Source organism: Pseudopipra pipra, chromosome W, assembly GCF_036250125.1.
Source record: "Pseudopipra pipra isolate bDixPip1 chromosome W, bDixPip1.hap1, whole genome shotgun sequence".
Lineage (NCBI taxonomy): Eukaryota > Metazoa > Chordata > Aves > Passeriformes > Pipridae > Pseudopipra > Pseudopipra pipra.
Genome location: NC_087580.1, coordinates 28,390,618 through 28,413,190, shown reverse-complemented (window position 1 = coordinate 28,413,190; position 22,573 = coordinate 28,390,618). Strand labels below are relative to the sequence as shown.

Here is a 22,573-nt window from a genome sequence, read left to right as displayed (position 1 = left end):
GACAAAAATGATTCAATCACACCTCTGTAATTCCTCTGAACTGAAAATGTTGTCATTAATTCAAGGCTGAGATTGGATCCAGCAGCCCCCGACACCCCACAGTCAGTTGGGAGCTTGGGGGGCCAGCACCTTTTGCCAACTTGTCTGTGCCCAAAGACCCCCCATGGGACCGTCAGACCCACCAGACCACCACCTCTTTTCTACCCTTCTCCCTGTTTCTCCCATTTTCCCATTGTCCCCTTAATCCTCATTTTCCCCCCTGAACAGTTTTTGGGTCCAAATCACCACTTTTTGCCCTCTCTCCTGTGGGCACTGAAGGAGAAAATGAGGCTGCACACACAGAGTTCCATTCCGGGACTTGTCCCCCCATCTTTCCAGCGTCCCCCTTTCATTGGGGTTCCTTTGGAAACAGCGCCTGGGCTTTGTCTTTTAGTCCACTGGAATTCCCAGCATGGCCCCAAAGCAGTGCCCTGATCCCACACATTCCCCTCCCCTCATGTGCTGGCTGTGTTCAGCCACCAGAGAAAAACACAAGCTGCCATGCAGAGCGTTCCAAGTGGTTTCCACTTTGGCAAACAGCACTCTCTGGATGGAAAACACCAGTCAAGGCCAAAACTCTCCTTGTTGATCCTGATTAACTGAATGCAGCTGCTGCTGCCTTAACTTGTTCCCACAGAAATTCTCAGGGTTCCTTTGCTTCCAGGAGGCCCCACATGTCACAATGGCCCCTTGATTCCATGAACTTCCAGAGTCTCCAAAGGTTCCTTTAGTTCCATGAGGCCCTGCAGTCCCCAAATGCCCTTTGGATTCTCGGGGATTTCCCACTGTCCCAGGGTCCCTTGTGCTTCAGAAGGAGCTGCAGTGGGACAGTGGCCCCTTGGTTCCGTGAGCTCTGCAGTGTTCCAGGAATCCTTGGGTTCCAGGAGAGCCTGCAGTTTCACAAGGAGCACTTGAATGCAGGAGGTTCTGCAGGGTCCCAATGGCCCCTGGATTCTGGGAGGTTCAGAAATATCTCTGGGCTCCCTTGGTTCCAGGAGGACACACATGTCAGCAGGAACCTTTGATGGCAGGAGATTCAACAGTGTCCAAGAATTCCTTTTATTTCATGAGGCTCTGGGTTGTCCCAATGGCCTCCTGATTCCATCAGCCCCCTCAATGTCACAATGGTCCCTTGGTTCCAAGAGTTTCCGCAGCGTCCCAGGGTTCCTTTTACTCCATGGGGAGCTGCAGTGTCACAATGGGCCCTGAATTCCAGGAGTTTTCCCAGGGTGACAGTGCTGCCTTGATTCCATGAGATTGCCCAGTGTCCCAGAGCTCCTTTGGCTCCAGAAGGCCCTGCAGTTTCACAATGGTCCTTGGTTCCAGGAGGTTACTTAATGCTTTATTTGCCTCAGTCTTTAACACCCAAAGCAGTTGTCCTCAGGATCTCCAGCTCCCAGGGCTGGAAGTTGGTGATGGGGAGCTGAGTGAAGCCCCCACAATGCAGGAGGAAACAGTCAGTGACCTGCTCTGCCAGTGAGACCCCCCCAAGTGCCTGGGCCCACATGGGATGCAGCCAAGAGTCCTGAGGGAGCTGGAGAAAGAGCTGGCCAAGCCACTCTCACTCATTCCCCAGCAGTGCTGCACAACTGCACAAGTCCCAGCTGACTGGCAACAAGCAAATGGGATGCCCATGCACAGGAAGGGCCAAAAGGAGCATCTGGGGAACTCCTGGCCTGTCCCATTGACCTGAGGACCAGGGAAGTCCATGCAGCAGATCCTCCTCAGTGCCATCCCATGGCACGGGCAGGACAACCAGGGGATCAGGCCCAGCCAGTGTGGGGTTGGGAAAGGCAGGTCCTGCCTGACCAACCTCATCTCCTTCTCTGACAAAGGACCTTCTCAGCAGCTGAGGGAAAGGCTGGGATGTGTCTCTGTGGAATTCCAGAAAGCCTTTGGCACCATCTCCCCCAGCATCTCCTGCACAAACTGGCTGCTCATGGCTTGCCCGGGGAACTGTTTGCTGGGTGACAAAGTGTCTGATGGCCCAGGGAGTGGTGGGGAATGGAAGGAAATCCAGGTGGGGTCAATCACTAGTGGGGTTCCCAAGGGCTCAGGGTTGGGGCTGCTCCTGTTTAACATCGTTGTGGGTGACCTGGGCCAGGGGATCGAGTGCCCCCTCAGGAAAGTCATGGACAACACCACGTTGGGTGTGAGTGTGGATGTGCTGGAGGGCAGGAAGGCTCTGCAGAGGGATCTGGACAGGCTGGATCAAGAAGGCCAAGTGTCAGGGACTGCCCTTGGCTCCCAACAACCCCCTGGAATGCTCCAGGCTGGGAGCAGAGGGGCTGGAGAGCTGCTCAGCAGGAAGGGACTTGGGGGTGCTACTTGACAGGGGCTGGATATGAGGCAGAGTGTGCCCAGGGGGGCAAGAAGGCCAAGGGCATCGTGGCCTTTGTGGAGAAGAGTGTGGCCAGCAGGAGCAGAGAACTGATTGCCCCTCTGTGCTGGGCACTGAGGAGGTCCCACCTGGAGTGCTGTGTCCAGTTCTGGCCCCTCAGTGCCAAAAGGCCCTTGAGGGGCTGGAGCGTGTCCAGAGAAGGGAACGGAGCTGGGGAAGGCTCTGGAAAACATGTCTGCTGAGGGATGGCTGAGGGAACTGGGCTTGTTGAGTGTGGAGAAGGGGAGGCTCAGGGGGGACCTCATTGCTCTCTGCAATGACCTGAAAGGAGGTTTTTAGTGGAGTTGGGGTTGATCTCTTCTGCCAAGGCTATAATGAAAGACTGTGAGGGAATGGCCTTTAATTGTGTTGAGCAAGGTTCATACTAAATATTAAAGAACCCTTTTTCCACTGAGAGAGTGTTCAGGCATTGGAACAAGTAGCCCAGGGAGGTGGTGCAGTCTCTGGAAGTGCTCAGGTGTGTGGTGGGTTGACTTTGGCTGGACACCAGGTGCCCTCCCAGCCACTCTATCACTCCCCTTCCCAGCAGGACAGGGGAGAGGGTAAGGTGGGAAAAAAAACAACTGGTGGGTTGAGATAAGGCAGTTTATTTAAAGCCAAAGACAGCAGGGTTTGTTTTCTGCCTCCCATGAGCAGCCATGGTCGGCCACTCCCGAGGAGCAGGGCTTGGGTCCGCGGGACGGTTCCTCAGCAGGCAGCCATCAGACAATGAATGCCCCCCTCCTGCTCCCTGCCTCAGCTTTTAGAGCTGAGCTGACCTCCCATGGTCTGCAATGTCCCTTGGGTCAGTTGGGCTCAGCTGGCCTACTTGGGTCCCCTGCCAGGCTCTTGCCCTCAGCTAAGGAAGGAATGTCCCAGTGTTGGTGCTGTGCTCAGCAGTGGCCAAAACACTGGGGTGTTCTCAACCCCCTTCCAGCTGCCAATGCCAAGCCCAGCCCTGGGAGGGCTGCTGTGGGGAACTGAACTGCAGCTCAACCAGACCCAACACACCTGGGCTGCACTTTTGGCCCCTGTCACAGATGGTGCCACATTGGTTTGTCTTCACTCCCAGGAGACCTCTACCAATTCCAGGGCCTTTTCAAAGGGACATTCCAAAGAAGTATTGCTCCTCCCCTGGAGCTTCACTACCACTGCTCTGCCTGTTAAATGGTAGATTGAGTTTCCCTCACCTCTCATATCTTCACACGTGTCCTGACACAAGGACCATCTCTACACTCATCTTCTCACACAGACTGTCCAGACAAAAGCCCTTCCCAGTTTTCTCCTCTCCTCCCTCTTTCTCCATTCACATCCCTCTCGCCTGTGCATGTGATAAGGGAGGGAAAAGCTTGTTTGTCTTCAGGAGTCTGATTATCTCCTTAGCAAGCTCCTGAATTATGTTTCTATCAATCTTTTTGTATCAACCTGTGAAAAACCTCTCTGCTAACACTGTCTCTGATAGAAATGTGACATCATTAGGGGGAGCTTGTACTGAGCATGTGGTTACAGGTGTTTTGATGTTTAGGGAGGTTGTTCATGCTTTACATTTCTTTTCTCATAAATAGGACAACTTTTTCTGGGCCTGTGTGCAAGCAGATCTCTAAGAGGAGCAGGTGGGAGATGGTGCCATGGGGCTGGAACATCCAGCTGCAGAGCTGAGAGGTAAAGTCTAATGCAAGAAGGGTGATGTCAGTCCAAGATGGGCCATGTCAGAACTGGTGAGGCTGGGGGCTGAGGAGAAAGGTTGATAATGCAGGGTCAGTGTGGATCTCCTGAGGAGACACTCAGCATCAAGATCACTTGGAGAACACCTCTATCACCTCTTCTTTGAACTAAAAAATATCCATCATTGAATTAAAACAAAAAAAGTACAAACTTCAAAGACTTGTTTTGAAATTGCCTTGAAGACAATTAAAGGAAAACAAAGAGATCCTGAGGGATTTCTGCATTTTAATGAGCCCACGGTGTGTTTGCAGCCCAGCCCATGATCCTGAGGTACTGAGAGAAGATTGAAGCAGCTGCTGAAGAAGCCAGAAGCCAAACTCCAAGTCCCTTGAAGCATTGCTGGGCCCCACTGAGGGCAGGCACTGACAAAGCCTCCCCAGGGACTCCTTGGAGCAGCTCCTTGGAGGCCAGGAGTGCAGGCAGACAAAGGCTCTGGGCAGGCCCCTGCAATGCTGAGCAAAGCCTGCCTTGGTTTTGTGGAGCACAAAGGCCAAGGCCTGAGCCCCAGGCCCTGGCCCAGCAGATCCTGTCCCTCCCGGCTGGCTCAGGGCTGTTTGGGGGGCACTGGGATGGGAGGGGGAGGAACAACCAAGGCCAAAACTGGGCAACCCCTGCCAGGCTCCTGAGGGAGGGGCGAGGCAGAAACCAAGGGCAGAACCTGCCAGGAAAGTTGGTTGTGGTGGCCTGAGTGGCAGAGGCAGCTGCCAGAGGCAAGGGGACAAAGGCCTGGGTGCCTTTGGGCCTTGCAGCCCTGCCAGAGCCCTTGGCCATCTCTCCTGCAGGCTGTCCTGCCCTGGCCCTGCTGCTGCTCTGGCCTTGCAGGCTGCACACACCCCTCCTGCTTTCCCACCCCCTCCCAGCAGCATTTCTAGACCCTCCCTGATGTCTCTGCACCAGCTCTGGCTGTTCCCTGGAACACAAAGCCATGGGCTGATCACCCTCTTAGTGATGTCTGGCACCATAAGGTTCCCCTTTGAGTAACATTCCTTTTTCCCCACCTTCAATCTGAACCTTCCAAGCTGCACTTTGCAGGTTTCTTTCTCTTTCCAGCACCAAGAAAAGCTCCATCCTGTCAGATCTGCTCTAGACCCTCTCCTGTTCTTCCTCATTCCTCCAGAATGGGGAACCTCACAGACAGACAGACCAGTCCCGATGTGGTGACCCCAGGGCTGAGTCCAGGGGGTGACAACTCCCTTGTCTGGGTGCCCACACTCCCCCTAAGGCAGCCCCATGTGCAGTTGGCCTTAAATCAAGGGGTCATTCTGATTCTTTGTAACATCACGGAATCAAGTGGCACCGTGACACTGCAGGGCCTCATGGAACCAAAGGAATGCAGGGACACTGTGGAATCCCATGGAATCAAGGGATGATTATGAAGTGTGGGGTCTCTTTGGAACAAAAGGAACCCTGAGACATCTCAGAACCTCCTGGAACCAAGGGGCCACTGTGCCTCCCCAGAACTCCATGGAATCAAGCAGAGCCGCTGCCTCCCCCCCGCCGCCGCACGGACCGGAGTCGCCGGCTCTGCCCCGCTTGGACACCTCTGGAGTCAGCGTGTTCTTGGGCAGCACAACTGATCTCAGACCAGAGAGTTTCCCACATTTTACTTTAACCCCTCTCTCCTCTGGTTTAATTTTTGTTCTTTGTTCATTCAGGGGGAAAAGGGGAAAGGGAGGCACGTGTTGATCCCTGTTTGTATCTGTTTACAAAAGGGAGTTGGGGCAGGGGAGAGAGGAGGCAATTTCTCTCTCTGCTGTTGCTTTGGACTGTTCTGTTGGTATTGCTGGTTTTGCTGCTGTATTTCTTGTCAGTAAACTTATTTTTTCACTTATACCTGCTTGTATTTTGTCTCTCTCTATTTGTGGGGAATAAAAGTGGAGTGAGTTCATTTGATTGGAGTTCCTGCCCCAAAATATGTCTTTAAACCAGGAATGGTTGCTCAAGGGCTCCCTGAAATTTGGCATCATCCACAAAGGACTTGAAAATACATTTTGTCCCATTGTACAGAGAGATAATAAAGATGTTCTCTAGTGGTGTTCAAGGGCTGACCACTGAGGGATTTCACCAGGAAGTTGCTGCCAAGAGGACTTTGTACCATGGATTTTATTTGACACTCTTCATTCAGCCAACTTCCCACCCACCACATCTTCCACTTCTTCAGTCCAGCTCTCACCAGTCTGGCCATAAGGAGATGACAGGAGACCATGCTAGGGGCTTTGATGAAGTCTGGGCCCACAACATCCTCTATTCCCTCCCACAGGGGTTCTGCAATCCCTGCCTTGTCCTTCCAATGCCTGGGAATGGCTGCAGGAGGACTTGCCCTATCCCCTTCCCTGCTGAGCCTGAGCAGTCTGGAGCAGTCTCCCAACCCTCCTTGCTGCCCTGTTTGCAGACTGGTTCCATGTCTGCCTTTGCCAAGGCCCCAGGAAGCTCTGGGATGGCTCTGGCCTTTCCAAGGGTTTGGGAGAGGTCTCCCATTGACACTGCCCAGCCTTCTCAATATCCCTGACTCTAAAACTTTTTCCATATCTGACACTTCCAGAGGAGCGCCCAGGACACAACACAGGTTGTCCTGGTGGTTCTGGAGAATGAGAAGGGATTTCTTCCTAGAGACCAACCCCTCCAATTGGATTTGAGTGCAGCTGAAAGGTTTCCTCAGCATTTTGCCCGGTGCCTCCCTGCCCTGAAGGTTTCTGGCCATCAGGCTGGAGCTGAGGGGGTTGGGCAGGTGCCTGAGGAGGGGGTAGAACAAGGGCTGTGTCCAACTGTGCCAGGAGGGCTGTGCTGGGCAAGGAGGAGGAGGTTGCAGAAAACAGTGGCACTGGGGAGGGGAGAGGAGCAGGTGGAGAGACCTTGTGCCTGCCCACGCTGGGCAGGAGCTGCCCCAGGATGGCAGCTCTGAAGCACTCCCAGGATGTCCCTGTGAACAGGAGGGGAAGACTGGATCTGAAAATGGAACCTGGAAAGCAGAGAGCAGGAGTGTCATGGTGTCACTGCAGGAGAGTTCCAGCCCTGGAGCAAGGTCACAGAAGAAGTGACCCAGTCCATGCAGTGCCCTCAGAAGATCCCACAGCATCCTGGAGATGCTGGAAGGGAGCCCAGCTCTGCTTCGCAAGTTTCCAGGGCCTGTCCCTGCCTGTGCTCCAAGGGCTTCCAGCCCACAGGACTGTGCTCAGAGAGCACTGAGGCCTCACAGCGAGAAAGGGGCTCAGGAGGACAGTGTGGAAGTGGCAAGAGAGCAGCTCTGCAAAGACCAAGCCCTGCTGCTCCCTGGCAGTGCTGCTGGGCTGGGATTATTGTCCCCTTCCCGTTTGCAAATACACCCTGTCCTGCAGTGTGCTGTCCTTTGGGAACAGCTAAGAAGAAGGGTCTTGGACAAAGAAGGCACTGCAGGGTCTTTTATTTTGTTTAAATAGTCAGAGAGCACAATTCATCATTTTTACATCTCTGGGTCAAATTCAATGGGTAGACACTAAATTCAAAGGCAGATGCATAATAATATTTCATTGCACAGAAAATTATTGCAAGAAGAACCCGATGACCTCCATGAAAAACCTGAGCAGGAAGGCTGGGCCATTAAGGAGTCCCATTCTGAATGCTAGCCACCAGAAAACAGGCACTTTATTGCTCCTGAAAAGCATCCAGTCATCATTTTCCTCAGAGCGTCCCTGAGCTCCTGATTCCTGAGGCTGTAGATGAGAGGGTTCAGTGCTGGAGGAACCACAGAGTACAGAACTGACACAATCAGATCCAGGGATGGGGAGGAGATGGAGGGAGGCTTCAGGTAGGCAAATATGGCACTGCTGACAAACAGGGAGAGCACAGCCAGGTGAGGGAGGCACGTGGAAAAGGCTTTGTGCCGTCCCTGCTGAGAGGGGATCCTCAGCACAGCCCTGAAGATCTGCACATAGGAGAAAACAATGAAAATTAAACAACTAAATCCTAAACAGACACTAACCCCAATGAGCCCAATTTCCCTGAGGTAGCCTGAGTGTGGGCAGGAGAGCTTGAGGATGTGTGGGATTTCACAGAAGAACTGGCCCAGGGCATTGCCCTGGCACAGGGGCAGGGAAAATGTATTGGCTGTGTGCAGCAGAGAATAGAGAAACCCAGTGGCCCAGGCAGCTGCTGCCATGTGGGCACAAGCTCTGCTGCCCAGGAGGGTCCCGTAGTGCAGGGGTTTGCAGATGGCAACGTAGCGGTCGTAGCACATGATGGTGAGGAGGAAATATTCTGCTGAGATGAAGAAATAAAAGAAAAAGAGCTGTGCAGCACATCCTGTGTAGGAGATGGTTGTGGTGTCCCAGAGGGAGTTGTCCATGGCTTTGGGGACAGTGGTGCAGATGCAGCCCAGGTCTGTGAGGGAGAGGTTGAGCAGGAAGAAGCCCATGGGGGTGTGCAGGTGGTGGTCACAGGCTACGGCGCTGAGGATGAGGCCGTTGGCCAGGAGGGCAGCCAGGGAGATGGCCAGGAAGAGCCAGAAGTGCAGGAGCTGCAGCTCCCGCCTGTCTGCCAATGCCAGGAGGAGGAACTGGGTGAGGGAGCTGCTGTTGGGCATTTGCTGTTCTTTAGCACAGGATCTGTTCAGAAAAGGAAAGCACAGGGAACAATTAAGACAGCCCCCTCTCAGCAAAGCTGGTGCAGTTTTCAGGGAAATCCCCTCCAAGTCAAGGCATTTCTTTTCTCTGTTTTGTGCTCACTGAGAGTGCTGTGAGGAGCAGCAGCTCTGCCCATGTGCTGCCAAGGACTCAGCTTTGCTCTGCTGCAGTGCAGACATGGAGTTGGTTTGGGACAGCTCTCATGATCACAGGGGATGTCACATGGAACCCAGCTTTGATGGAAAAGTTCAATTCCTGTACTGTTGTCTTGGAGCAATTTGGGCTGCAGGAGAGAGGCACCGAGTATCCTTAAAATAATTTTGACTGGATTTTTTGGTTACAGTTATAACACCTGGGGTGTGTTTTTTTAGGGGCAATTTTTTCTGACAAATCTGAAGTGCTGAGACAGGACAGGCAGAAGGGCTGAGCTCTCAGTTGCTTATTGCAGAGCCAGGAGAGCTGCAATGCCTCTCAGCCTGTTTCCCATCTGCCCTGCACTTTCCCTTGGGCTGCCTTGAAGATGACTTCACACACAGATTCCTCTTTAAAAACCCCACCAAGATCTGTGCTGAGAGCAGGGCAGAGCTGCTTGAAAGGGCAGCTCTGTGAAGTGTCCCCTGTGCCAGCCCAGAGGTGCAGCTGTGCTGGACAGAGCAGGACAGGAGCCCTCCTGCAGAGAAGCCAAGGGCTGGGACAGGAGAGTGCCCACCCCCAAGAGAAGGCTCAGCACTGCCCAGGATCCTGTGCTCATCTCTGATCCTGCCTGAAAGATTCATCTCTGAGAGTAAAAGAGTTGGAATTTCAGTGCAGCCTCCTGAACTGAGAGAACAATGTCTCTGCTACAAGGCCTAAGCAGGAAACACACCTCAGGACTAATTCCTTTCCTGTAGCCCCTGTCTTTTGTGAGCTTTGCAAAAACGTCTCCATTCAATATGGTGTAGTGATCTGGAGCTGTGAGCAGGTCTGACCCTGCAACAGCAAGACATGGAAAAGATCCTCCCTCAGCTGCCAGGTTTCCTCCTTGGCCACAGCCCTTCTGCCCCAGCCCTGGCAGCAGCTCCCCGGGCCGGCTGAGAGCTGCCCCTGGCAGGCAGCAGAGTCCCTGCCCAGCACAGCGCCCTGGGCTGCAGGACCCTGCTCTGCCCCACAGCCCTGGGCACCCCTGGCTGCACCCCCGGCTGCACCCCCGGCTTCACAGCTCTTCCAAAGTGCCCCAAAACAGCCCCTGCTCACCCATCCCATCAGCTGGGGCTGAGCCAGCTTTAGGAGATGCCTCGAGGAGCTGCCCCTGCACTGCCCTGCAGCCACAGACTGCCCGTGTGCAGCCCTGCCAAGATTCCTCCTGCAGGGAGCTCTCAACCCTCCTGCCAGTGCTCAGCCCCTTGAAGCTCTGTCTGTGCCCTGCTGGTGTCCCTGAGCTGCCCTGGCAGTGCCCTCAGCCCTGCTGGGCTGTGCAGAGGAGCTGCTCACCAGCAGAGCTGTCTCTTTGAAGCTCTTCTTGCTTGCCAGGAGCTCCCTGTGTGCCAGGAGCCCAGCCCAGCTCAGCAGCACAGCAACAGCCCCAGGCATTTCATGACCCTCCAGGGGGATTGATGTTGTTTACATGAGACTCAGTCCCTGAGAGGAACTTCAAACAACTTCTCAAGAAGTCAAAATGAGATTGAAACACTGAAGTTTCTTGTAGTGCTAATGAGTCTCACTGAGGGACACAACTGAGAACTTCTCCCTGGGTTCTAGTTAGAGCAGAAATCTGCAGACAGTGATGACAAGGATGGACAAGCAAGGGAAAGGTGGCTTTGATGCTGAATAAACCTTGACTTGTTTCCTTAATGCAGAGGACCAAGCCCTGACCCCCAGCCCCTGGGAAGGCAGATCCTGTCCCTGCCTCATTCCTCAGGGCTCTTCCTGGGGCACTGGGATGTGGGATGTGCAATGCCAAGGGCAGGACCATGGGGTGGCACCTGCCAGGCTGCTGAGCAGGGACAAGGAGGCCATGAGGCCCCAGGGCTGCAAGGGGCACTCCCCTCCTCCTGGCCTCAGGGGCACAGACAGCAGCCATGGCCAAAGGCCTGCAGAAGGTGGCTGTGTCAGGGCCTTTCAGCTTCTCCCCATCCCTGTCTCCTCTCCAGCCCAGGCTGTCCTACGGTGTCCATGCCCTGCCCCTTTCCCTGCAGGCTGTCGTCATCCCCCCGGCTGCCCCACCTGGCTGGCACCTTCCTGCACTGACATCTCTGCGTCCTCCCTGGCTCTTCCTGCACACACAAAGCCTTGGGCTCATCCAGACTCCTCCTGGGTGACGTGTTCCAGCCCAGTGTTTTCCATGGAGTGAAATTCCTTTTTCCTCACGTCCACTCGGGACCTCCCCAGCTGCACTTGGCATTAATTCTTTCTTTCTCATGCTCTTTTCTGCTCTGACAAAAGGATCCACCATCTCTAAATCCTCCCTTGAAGCCCTCTCAGGGCTATCCTGTGCTGTCCTCAGTCTCCACACCATTGAGGCCACAGCTCCTTAGCCCCTCTTTAGTGCTCATGTGCTTGAGACCTTTAAAGCCCATCTTGGGAGATCTCTGGGCACTCATTGATGTTTTTGCAGATGAAAATATCATGCTCAAAGCCTAAGTAAATCACAGTTGCCATGACAACCAGCATGCATTCCCACTGCTATGGTCAGTTACCATGGCAAATAGAATACATTCCCATTGCCACAGTCAGTTACCATGGCAGCCATAATACATTGTCATTGCTATGGTCGGTTACCATGGCAACCATAATTGCTACAGTCATTTACTGTGGCAAAGAGCATACTTCTCACTGCTATGGTCAGTTACCATGGCAAACAGCATATATTCTCATTGCCACGGTCAGTTACCAGAGCAACCATCACACATTCCCATTCCTACAGTCAGTTACCGTGGCAATGATCATACATTCCCACTGGTATGGTTGGTTACCATGGGAACCAGCTTACAGTCTCATTGCCATGGTCAGTTACCACGGCAACCATCATACACTACCATTGGTACAGTCAGTTACCTTGGCAACTATCATACATTCCCGTTTCTATGGTCAGTTACTACAGCAACCATCATACTTCACACTGGTACAATTGATTACCATGGCAACCGTCACACATTCCCGTTCCTGCAGTCAGTTACCATGGCAAACATCACACATTCTTGTTTGTATGGTCAGTTACCATAACAAATATCATACATTCCCATTGCTACACACAGGTACCATGGCAACCATCACACATTCCTATTCCTATGCTCGGTTACCATGGTAACCATCATACATTCTCGTTGCTATGGTCAGTTACCATAGCAAACATCATACATTGCCATTTCTATGGTCAGTTACCCTGGCACCCATCATACAGTCCCACTGCTACTGTCATTTACCATGGCAACCATCATACAGTCGCGTTGCTACAGTCGGTCACTATGGCAACCAGCATACAATCAAATTGCTACAGTCGGTTACCATGGAAACCATCATACATTCCCATTCCTACAGTCAGTTACCAAGGCAATCATTGTAAAGTCCCATTGCTATGGTCAGTTACAAAGGCAATCATCAAACATTCCTGTTGCTACGGTCAGTTACCACGGAAAGCACCATACATTCCCACTGTTATGGTCAGTTATTGTGGCAACCATCACACATCCCCATTGCTGTGGTTGGTTACCATGGCAACCATCATACAGTCCACTGCTACAATCAGTTACCATGGCAACCATCATACAGCAGCATTGCTACGATCAGTTAGCATGGCAACCATCTGAATTCCAGGTTCTGTGGTCAGTTACCATGGCAACCATCATACATTCCCATTCCCATGGTCAGTTACTATAAGAACCACCATACATTCCCATTGCTACAGCAGGTTACCATGGCAACCATCATACATTGTCATTGCTATGTTTAGTTACCATGGCAACCATCATACAGTCACTTTGCTATGGTTGGTTACCATGGCAACTAACATACATTCTCGTTGCTACGGTCAGTTCCCACGGAAAACACCATACGTTCCCTTTGCTACAGTCAGTTACCATGGCAACCAACATGCTTTCCACTAGTACAGTCCGTTACCATGGCAACCAGCATTGTCGTTTCTATGGTCAGTTACCATGGCAACCATCATTCATTCCCGTTGCTACAGTCAGTTACCATGGCAACCATCATACTGCCCACTGCTACGGTCAGATACCATGGCAAACAGCATACATTCCCATTGCCATCGTTGGTTACCATGGCAACACTCTTACATTCCCATTGCTATGGTCTGTTACCATGGCAACCATCATTCATTCCAGTTGCTACAGTGAGTTACCATGGCAATCATCATAGTTCCCACTGCTGCGGTCAGTTACTATAAGAACCTCCATACATTCCCATTGCTACAGCAGGTTACCATGCCAATCATCATACATTAGCATTGCTATGGTCGGTTACCATGGCAACTAACAAACATTCTCTTTGCTATGGTCAGTTCCCATGGAAAACACCATACATTCCCATTGCTACAGTCAGTTACCATGGCAATCCACATACTTTCCACTGGTACAGTCCGTTACCATGGCAAGCAGCATACATTGTCGTTTCTATGGTCAGTTACCGTGGCAACCATCATACTTCCCACTGCTATGGTAAGATACCATGGCAAACAGAATACATTCCCATTGCCATAGTTGGTTACCATGGCAACCATCATTCATTCCAGTTGCTAGGGTCAGTTAGCATGGCAAACATCACACATTCCCCTTGCTACAGTCAGTTACCATGGCAACCATCACACATTTCCATTGCTTTGGTCTGTTACCATGGCAACCATCGCACATTCCAGTTGCTAGGGTCAGTTACCATGGCAACCATCATACATTCTTATTGCTACAGTTGGTTACCATGGCAACCAGCATACATTTCCATTGCTACGGTCAGTTACCACAGGAACCATAATACTTCCCGCTGGTACAGTCAGTTACCATGGCAACCATCATACACTCCCATTGCTATGGTCAGTTACCATGGCAACGAGCATACATTTTTCTTTCTACAGTCACTTACCATGGCAACCATCATGCATTCTTACTGCTATGGTCGGTTACCATGGCAACCAGCATACATTCCCGTTTCTACAGTCAGTTACCACGGTAACCATCATACTTCCCACTGCTACGGTCGTTTACCATTGTAACCATCATACATTCCGGCTTCTATGGTCGGTTACTATGATAACCATCATACATTCAAGTTGCTATGGTCAGTTACCATGGCAACCATCATATTTTCCTTTGGTACAGTCTGTTACCATGGCAACCAGCATACATTGTCATTGCCATGGTCAGTTACCATGGCAACCATGACACATTCCCATTGCTATAGTTGGTTACCATGGCAACCATGACACATTCCCATTGCTACGGTCGGTTACCATGGCAACCATGACACATTCCCATTGCTATAGTTGGTTACCATGGCAACCATGACACATTCCCATTGCTACGGTCGGTTACCATGGCAACCATGACACATTCCCATTGCTACGGTTGGTTACCATGGCAACCATGACACATTCCCATTGCTACGGTCGGTTACCATGGCAACCATGACACATTCCGATTGCTACGGTTGGTTACCATGGCAAGCATCAATCATTCCCGTTGCTACAATCACCATGGCAACCATCACACATTTCCATTGTTACGGTTTGTTACCATGGCAACCATCATAGATTCGCATTGCTATGCTCGGTTACCATGGCAACCATCATAAAGTTACATTCCTATGGTTGGCTACCGTGGTAACAAGGATACATTCCTGTTGCTACAGTCAGTTACCATGGAAGCCAGCATACATTCCCGTTGCTACAGTCAGTTACCACAGGAACCATCATACTTCCCACTGGTACAGTCAGTTACCATGGCAACCATCATACATTCTCATTGATACTATCGGTTACCGTGGGAACCATCATACCTCTCACTGGTACAGTCAAATACCATGGCAACCATCATACATTCCTGTTCCCATGGTCAGTTACCATGGCAAACATCACACATTACCATTGCTATGGTCAGTTACCATGGCAACCATCAGACATTTCCATTGCTATGGGCAGTTACTATGGTAACCTCTTGATTCCTCTTGGACAGAAGCAGATGCAGATGAGCCTCCCTGTCTTCCACCAACCTGCCAGCTGTGCTCTAAAGGCCTGTGTCCCAAGGGCTGTCTTCACCAAGACTCTGCAGAAACCTCTGGGACTCTTTCCATCCTGTCGTGCTGCCTTTCCAGTGAATTCCAGGGTTATCAAAGACAACTTGAATGGGCTCTTTGTCTCACTCCACAAGGTCACCCAAACCAGTCTCTCCTTTGACCCTCACCCACAAAAGTTCACCCAGTTTGTTCATCCCCTAGAGCAGCTCCACAGGTCCCAGAAGCTCCTTCCCACTGAGGACACCTCTCTCCTGCTCTTTCTCTCCTGTGTCTCCTTGGCCTTCTCTCCCAACCCATCACAGCACCAAAACCTGGGAACTGTCTCAGCAGGCCTGGGCTGTTCTTGCCTGCAAGTGGAATGAAGAGAGACTTGGGGCTGCAGCTCCTCCTGCCTGTGCCCCACACACAGGGCATTGGGGCCTGTCTGGCTGCAGCCCCTCAGCGGGGGCACCGGGGTAAGAACAGACTTGCAGTGGGGAAAGCTGCTCTGAAAGCCCCGAGAGCTGGGCTGTGCAGAGGCTTTGCTGACAATGGCCTTGGGGGTGGACGTGCTGGGACTCAGGCCCAGGGGGAAAATCCCAGGCCTGATCCCTGAGGAGATCAGCACATGCTGCTGAAATGCTGGGGGAGAGAAGAGCCAGCAGAGGGAGGAAACAAGTGTGGACAGCCTGGGCTGATGTGCCCTGGACTCGTGCCTGGCCCGGCCTTGGCTGGGCAGAGAAGGGACAGCCTTTGTGTCCCTGCAGGGCTGGGATTCACTCCCTGCCCCAAAGGCACCCAATGTGTCTGAGAAGCCCTGGGTGGTGCCTGTCCCACAACTGCTGGGAATGGGGACGGGGTTCCTGCACAGGCCCTGTGCTGTCCAGGGCAGCTGCTGCACTTGTGCTGCAGAGCCCTGGCACCTCCCCTGGCACTACAGGCCCCTCTTTGGCTGTTCAATCCAGGCTCAGCTGCCCTCAATTAGGTTCAGCAGTGAAGGGATGTCCAGGAGACAACTGCCATTGTACTCTGAGCACATGTAGAAAATACCCTGCTAAAGAACAGGAGAGAGACCTTTCTCCCTGTGCCACCTGACTCCATTTGGTCACCTGAACACCTCTAGGGGCTGCCCTGGACAGAAGGAACAGTGACAGGTTCCCTTGTCCTACATGTGGGCCCATTCTGCCACTGAAATTGGCCAAAGCAATGTCCCAGCAGCCTCCAAGAAGATCCCACAGCTGCTGCCCTGTCCCTAGGAACTGCTCCACTGGAGCCTGCAGTTCCCAGCAGGAATCTCGGTCACCTCTGGCCCCCCAGAAGGAACAAGGTCTTTGTGTCCCAGCAGGTCACTCCTGGCTTTGGTCTTCCTTCATTGCCATGGGAGCTGGGACAAGGAGTCACCTGCAGGGGCCTGTTTTGGGCCCACTGAAGTGGGGCAGGAGGAATCCCAGCCCATGGAGGTTGTGGAGGGAGCTCAGTGTCCTTCTGGCCCCGGGTCTGCAGAGCCACAAGGAGACACCTCTGTTGACTCAGCTGAGTCCCTTCCCTCAGTGCAGGTGAAGGAGATCCCTCCTGGGCACTGTCTGGCTTTCCTGTCTAATGATGGGACATGAAAAGGGGACTCTTGAAGTTACCTCTGTGTCTGTTTGGAGAAATGACAGTGCTGAAAGAAGTGTCTGTGCCCAGCTGAGAGAAGGAACATCATTATTTCCTTCAGCTGTGTGCCAGCAGGTTCCCCTGGAGCCCCAGGGACAGCTGGAGGGAGCCCAGAGGGGCAGAGCAAGGGCTGCCTGGGGCTGTTGCTGTGCTGCTGAGCTGGGCCGGGCTCCTGGCACACAGGGAGCTCCTGGCAAGCAAGAAGAGCTTCAAAGAGACAGCTCTGCTGGTGAGCAGCTCCTCTGCACAGCCCAGCAGGGCTGAGGGCACTGCCTGCAGCACCCAGGGCACAGGAGAGAAGGCAGAGAGATGAGAGGCAGCCTGGGCTGGGAGGTGACTGAGCTCTCACCACGGGAGAAACCTTCCCAGGATTTGAAGCAAGAATTCTCTGCCTGTAGGAAAGTTCAACTTGCCTGGCTGTAGGAAAGTTCAACAAGTTGGCACATCCCACAGCTTCCAGGATCTTTCAGGAGGACTCTCCCAGTTGCTGCAGTGCAGGGGAAGTGGCCATATGGCAGAGCAGGGCAGGAGCTGCAGGCAGCAAGGGCAGAGAGGAGAAGGGAGCAGGAGGTTCAAGAGATCCTGGGGTGGGAGGACAGAGCAGAGCTGCTCAGGGCAGGAACCTTGCCAGCCCTTTGCCACGGTCAGGCTGTGGCTGCAGAGCAGTGCAGGTGAGTTCCTGCAAGTGCCTCTCCCAGCTGCCAAATGGCAGCAGTGGCAGGAGCTGTCAGGATGGCTCTGCTGGATTTGCTGGGGTGCAGCAGGAGAAGCTGCTGCAGAGCAGGACTTGCTGCTGCCCCATCAGAGGCCCAGGGCCAGAAGGTTCCCTGTGCCAGGGCTGGCTGTGGGGTGGGAAGGTGGGGGTGCAGCCAGGGGTGCCCAGGGCTGTGGTGCAGAGCAGGGTCCTGCCCCCAGGGCTCTGTGTGCTGGGGCAGGGACTCTGCTGCCTGCCAGGGGCAGCTCTCAGCCCGGCCAAGGAGCTGCCACGGCCCTGCAGGGAGAAGGGGTGGGTGGAAGGAGTGACCCCTCAGGGCAGGGCAGGGCTGGGCAGGGCCCTTCAGCTGCAGGGTCAGGGCTCCTCACAGCTTCAGCTCCACCTCCTCCATTTCCAGGGGCCCTTCTCAGGAAGCACATCCCCCCAGAACACCTCCCCCTTCCCAGCCACCGCAGGCTGTCTGGGATCTGCTCTGCAGCCCCTGCCCAGGCAGAGCTGCCCCTGGGCACTGGGCTGGGGATGGCTCTGGCAGCACTGGCAGGGAGCTGAGCTGGGCACAGGCAGGGGCTGCTGGCAGGAACAGCTCCTCACCCAGAGACAGGCAGGCAGGGACAGGCAGCTGCTGCCACAAGGGCTGGGCAGGGGGATGTGGGCCCCTCCCTGCTGTCCCTGTGGCACAGACCCCTTCCCTGAGCAGCTCCTGCCTGGGCTCCTTTCCCAGCCTAAGCAGAGCCTGTGCCCTCAGGCCCACGGGGGCTGGGCTGTGCATTGCCCTGCAGCAGCCAGAGCCCAGGCAAGGACAGGGCCCTGATTTCCAGCTGTCTCTCTGTGTCCCTCCTCCCTTGGCAGCAGCATTGTGGCATTTCACTGCCATCCCCTGCTGCCTGGGCTCTCCTTGTTCTCACCAGTGAGTTTTCTGAGCCAGTGTGGGGTTTGGGGGGGGCAGATTCCTGTCCAGACACAACCCCTTTGGGTGCTGCTGTGGGGGTGTGTCTGTGGGACCCCTCCAGGCACCTTCAGGGGCTTCAGCTGTTTGCCTGGGTGTCCTGCAGGGCTGCAGGTGCCCTCCAGAAGGGCACAGCTCTGCCATAGGATCTCTGTGCTGCACAGGAGCCCCATGGAGAAAACTCCTCAGTGCTAAATCCATGCAAATGCTCTGGGCTGCTGTACTTGGGAGCTGCAATGGTCCCTCTGTGTGGCAGTCTGGGAGGAGAAAAGAAGATCCTAATCAGGCATCCTGAGTAAAGGCAAGGATTCTCTCAATCTCCTTTTTGAACTGGGATTCCTCTGCTCCCAGAAGTGCCTTGTTTCTTTTTTAAGGGAATTCTTAAGGGTGATCTCCCTTCAGCTCCAAGCTGCCAGCCAGGGGCAGCTGTGAACAGGAAAGATGTTCAGCTCTTGTCTCTGCACCAAGAGACCATCCCTTTGCCTCTCAAGATTCATAGAATGGAACTTGGAGCACACTAGAAATGTCAGAGATTTCAACCAGCCAAACTCACTCCTGGCAAGAGGAACTGGAACAAAATCAAGTTCCCCAAATCCCCTCCCTCTGTTCTGCCCTTGGCCAAACTGTGACCAGCAGTTCTGGAAACACTTTGATACATCACAAGTGCATTTAATTGGAGCTCACCCTGTGCTCCAAGTTGCCTCTCACTGCACAGCAAGAAGGATTCCTCGGGAGCCCATTCCAGGGTCCCTGCTCTCAGTGCCCCCTTCAGCCAGCAAAACCCAGAGCTCGGGGAGAGGGATGCTGACAGATCTTCCTGAAAAGAGGCCCTGAATTTGAATTGCTATGAGACATGCAAGATGTTTTGCTGATTGAGTCTGGCCTAATTCAGTTCTGCCTTTTTTCTCCTCAACAGAAAACAATAACCTGAGGCAGCAAATGTCCAACAGCAGCTCCCTCACCCAGTTCCTCCTCCTGGCATTCGCAGACAGGCGGGAGCTGCAGCTCCTGCACTTCTGGCTCTTCCTGGCCATCTCCCTGGCTGCCCTCCTGGCCAATGGCCTCATCCTCAGCGCCATAGCCTGTGACCACCACCTGCACACCCCCAGGTACTTCTTCCTGCTCAACCTCTCCCTCACAGACCTGGGCTGCATCTGCACCACTGTCCCCAAAGCCATGCACAATTCCCTCTGGGACACCACAACCATCTCCTACATGGGATGTGCTGCACAGCTCTTTTTCTTTGCCTTCTTCATCTCAGCAGAGTTTTCCCTCCTCACCATCATGTGCTACGACCGCTACGTTGCCATCTGCAAACCCCTGCACTACGGGACCCTCCTGGGCAGCAGAGCTTGTGCCCACATGGCAGCAGCTGCCTGGGCCTCTGGGTTTCTCACTGCTCTGCTGCACACAGCCAATACATTTTCCCTGCCCCTGTGCCAGGGCAATGCCCTGGGCCAGTTCTTCTGTGAAATCCCACACATCCTCAAGCTCTCCTGCTCACACTCAGGCTACCTCAGGGAAATTGGGCTTATTGTGGTTAGTATCTGTCTAATATTTGGTGGTTTTGTTTTCTTTGTTTTCTCCTATGTGCAGATCTTCAGGGCTGTGCTGAGGATCCCCTCTCAGCAGGGACGGCACAAAGCCTTTTCCACGTGCCTCCCTCACCTGGCCGTGGTCTCCCTGTTTATCAGCACTTTATTCTTTGCCCACCTGAAGCCCCCTTCCATCTCCTCCCCATCCCTAGATCTTATTGTGTCACTCATGTATTCAGTGGTGTCTCCAACACTGAACCCCCTCATCTACAGCCTGAGGAACCAGGAGCTCAAGGATGCCATGAGGAAACTGATAACTGGGTGTTTTTCAGAAGCAATAAACTCTCCTTCTTCTGCATGTTATGTTCCTCATTAAAGGCCAGTCCTGTTATGGACTTCATTTAAGGCTCACCATATCTTCTTTGATTTTTTTGCTCCTGATAGGAGTGTTATTTTTGTGAGAATTTGTTCACATCAAAAATTCTTTATATCTATAAATATATCTATAAGGATATATGTTTCTGTCTTTATATATATAAACACCATTTTCAATTCAGTGTTTGCCTTTCTAGCCTGGCCCAGAGGTTGTACAAATTGGGAATTGTACTCACTGCGTGCTTAAACCAAATAAAGAACTCTGCATTGACTTGTTTACCTGACATCTTTCTTCTCTGACTTCTCTGCAGCTGCAGGGTCGGAGCCTCTGTGCAGAGCTGGGCCAGAAAAGAGTCCCAGCAGAGCAGCACTGCCAGGGAGCAGCAGCCCTTCTCCTGCCTGGCCTCCTCTCCCTTCCCTTCCACACTGTCCTGCAGAGCCCTGTGTTGTTGGAGGCCTCAGTGCTCTGGCAGTGGGTCCCAGTCCTGCTGCAGGACTGTCCAGGGACTGCAGGCAGGGACAGCCACGGGCACTGCTGGCACAGAGCTGACCTCTGCAGCAGCACTGCCATCCTGCAGGGGCATCTCCTCAGGCCAGGGCCTCAAAGCTTCAATCTGCTTTCCACTTTGCTCTCCAGGATGTGCCCAACACAACGCCCTGCAGAGGAAAACAGCAGTGACCAGCACAAGGGTGGGAGTGCTCAGGGTGGGGGCACCCAGCAGTGCCCTGGCACAGCCAGCGCCGCTCCCAGCACTGGCCTCTCACCCCAGGCCATTGGGCTTGTTCTTCCCTCCAAGGAGGGACATCAAATGACCAGCTCAGGAGCCCATGTTTGCACTGCATGGACAAGACATGCCCCTGTGTCACGGCTTGGGGCTGGGGGGGTGGAAGGCTTAGACAAAGTTGATGGCAGAAGCTACAAAGTTGATGGTTGAGCTACAAGGTTCAGAAAGGACCCCCTTGCTTTCTAAATTCCTTCTCAGAGAGGAGCCTGGCTGTGGCTGGATCCAATCCTAAACTCAGAGTTTTGTTTCAATAGAAGGAATTCTAGAGGTGTGATTCAATCACTTTGTCCTGCAGGGTTTAGTGATGGCAAATCAGAAATATTTCTAGAAAATGAATTATTTATTATGACAAATGAACAGACAATTGATCACACAATTGAATAGATGAAAGACCTTAAAAAGAATTATTTCCTGCACAGCATAAAAGCCAAAACCTCCTAGTACTATAGTGTACACTAGACAGTGCAGTCTATCAAAGTCATTCTATTAAAGCAATTGGATCAAAGCCAGCAAAAAGAAACAATCCTGAAGCAGAGATTGAGGTAACTCACCCCACAGCGACAAGGGGTAGTTCCCTCTCTTTCACTTAACCCCTGGGCAGTGACCATGAGGAGCTCTCCCTGCTTCATGGCAAAAGCTCCACACACTTCAAGGAAATCTGTGGAAGAATCTGCCACAGGAAAGTTGGACGAGGCTTTTATAGTTATCAAGGGTTTGACTGCCAGACATATTTGCAGGCCAGGGAGCAGCTTCTCTGTCAAATCCTGCTTCAGAAAGCAGGATGTGTGTTTGAAGTTTCATGAAGCATTTTGGGTTTAGCATAATTCAAAATTAAAAACAGCACCTTGGCACCAGCAGTAACTCATCACAGAGAGTGTGCATTGTTTGCATTCTCTGACCATTGTTTAGGTATTATCAGAACAGAGCATCCTGCCAGAAATGGCCCCTTGATTCCATGACATTGCAGAAACTCTGAGAGCTCCTTTGGTTCCATGAGGTGCTGCAGCATCACAATGGCTCCTTGATTCCAGGATGTTCCAAAACATCCCAGGGTTCCCTTGGCTCCAAGAGGCTCCCCAGTGTCCCAGCAGCCCTGTTGATTCCAGGAGGCCCTGCAGTGTCCCAATGGCCACTCGGTTCCAGGAGCCACAGCGGCTGCCGCCGGCGTCTGTGCCCGGAGCTGCCGCTCCCACGGGGCTGCCGCACTCACCGCCGGGGTTGCCGCTCGCGCAGCCGCCGCTCTGCCCCGGCTGCACCGGGACCCGGCACCGCCTCGGGCCTGCGCTGCCGCCTCAGCGGCCACAGGGACACAGGGATGGGGGACCTTTGCTCTGACACTGAGGGGGCCTGGCTTTGTTCTGCTGCGGTCTGGGCTTTAGGAAAATTGCTGTTCATTTTCGTGCTCCACTGGAACACCTCCTGAATTCCAAAGGTTTCCTAATCCAGGGGGAGGGGTTTCTATGGCATCGGAGGTGCCGCCCCTCGGGACACATTGTCAATAAACCATCCAGCTGACTGGGATGGGTGTGAGAACTGGGGAACACAGGATAATGAGTCATCCCCTGAAAACCTTGGAATATTCCCTGCCTGAATCATAACCAAAATGGAACTGTTTGGATGG

The 22,573-nt window shown here is 53.1% G+C and overlaps 2 protein-coding genes and 1 pseudogene across 2 annotated transcripts in view; 2 read left to right on the top strand and 1 right to left on the bottom strand.

Annotated features, from left to right (window-relative positions):
• The window catches only part of LOC135404953 (zinc finger protein 418-like), a 70,381-nt gene that overhangs the window by 2,896 nt on the left and 44,912 nt on the right, over positions 1 to 22,573 (top strand). The gene's annotated exons all lie outside the window — the stretch shown is intronic.
• Positions 7,743 to 8,366, bottom strand: LOC135404525 (olfactory receptor 14J1-like; the record flags this gene model as incomplete). The annotated part of the gene is made up of 1 exon (XM_064639265.1): positions 7,743 to 8,366. A coding segment is annotated over one exon (624 nt), but the record flags the coding sequence as incomplete, so codon positions are not given.
• On the top strand, positions 19,138 to 20,197 carry LOC135406434 (olfactory receptor 14A16-like; annotated as a pseudogene).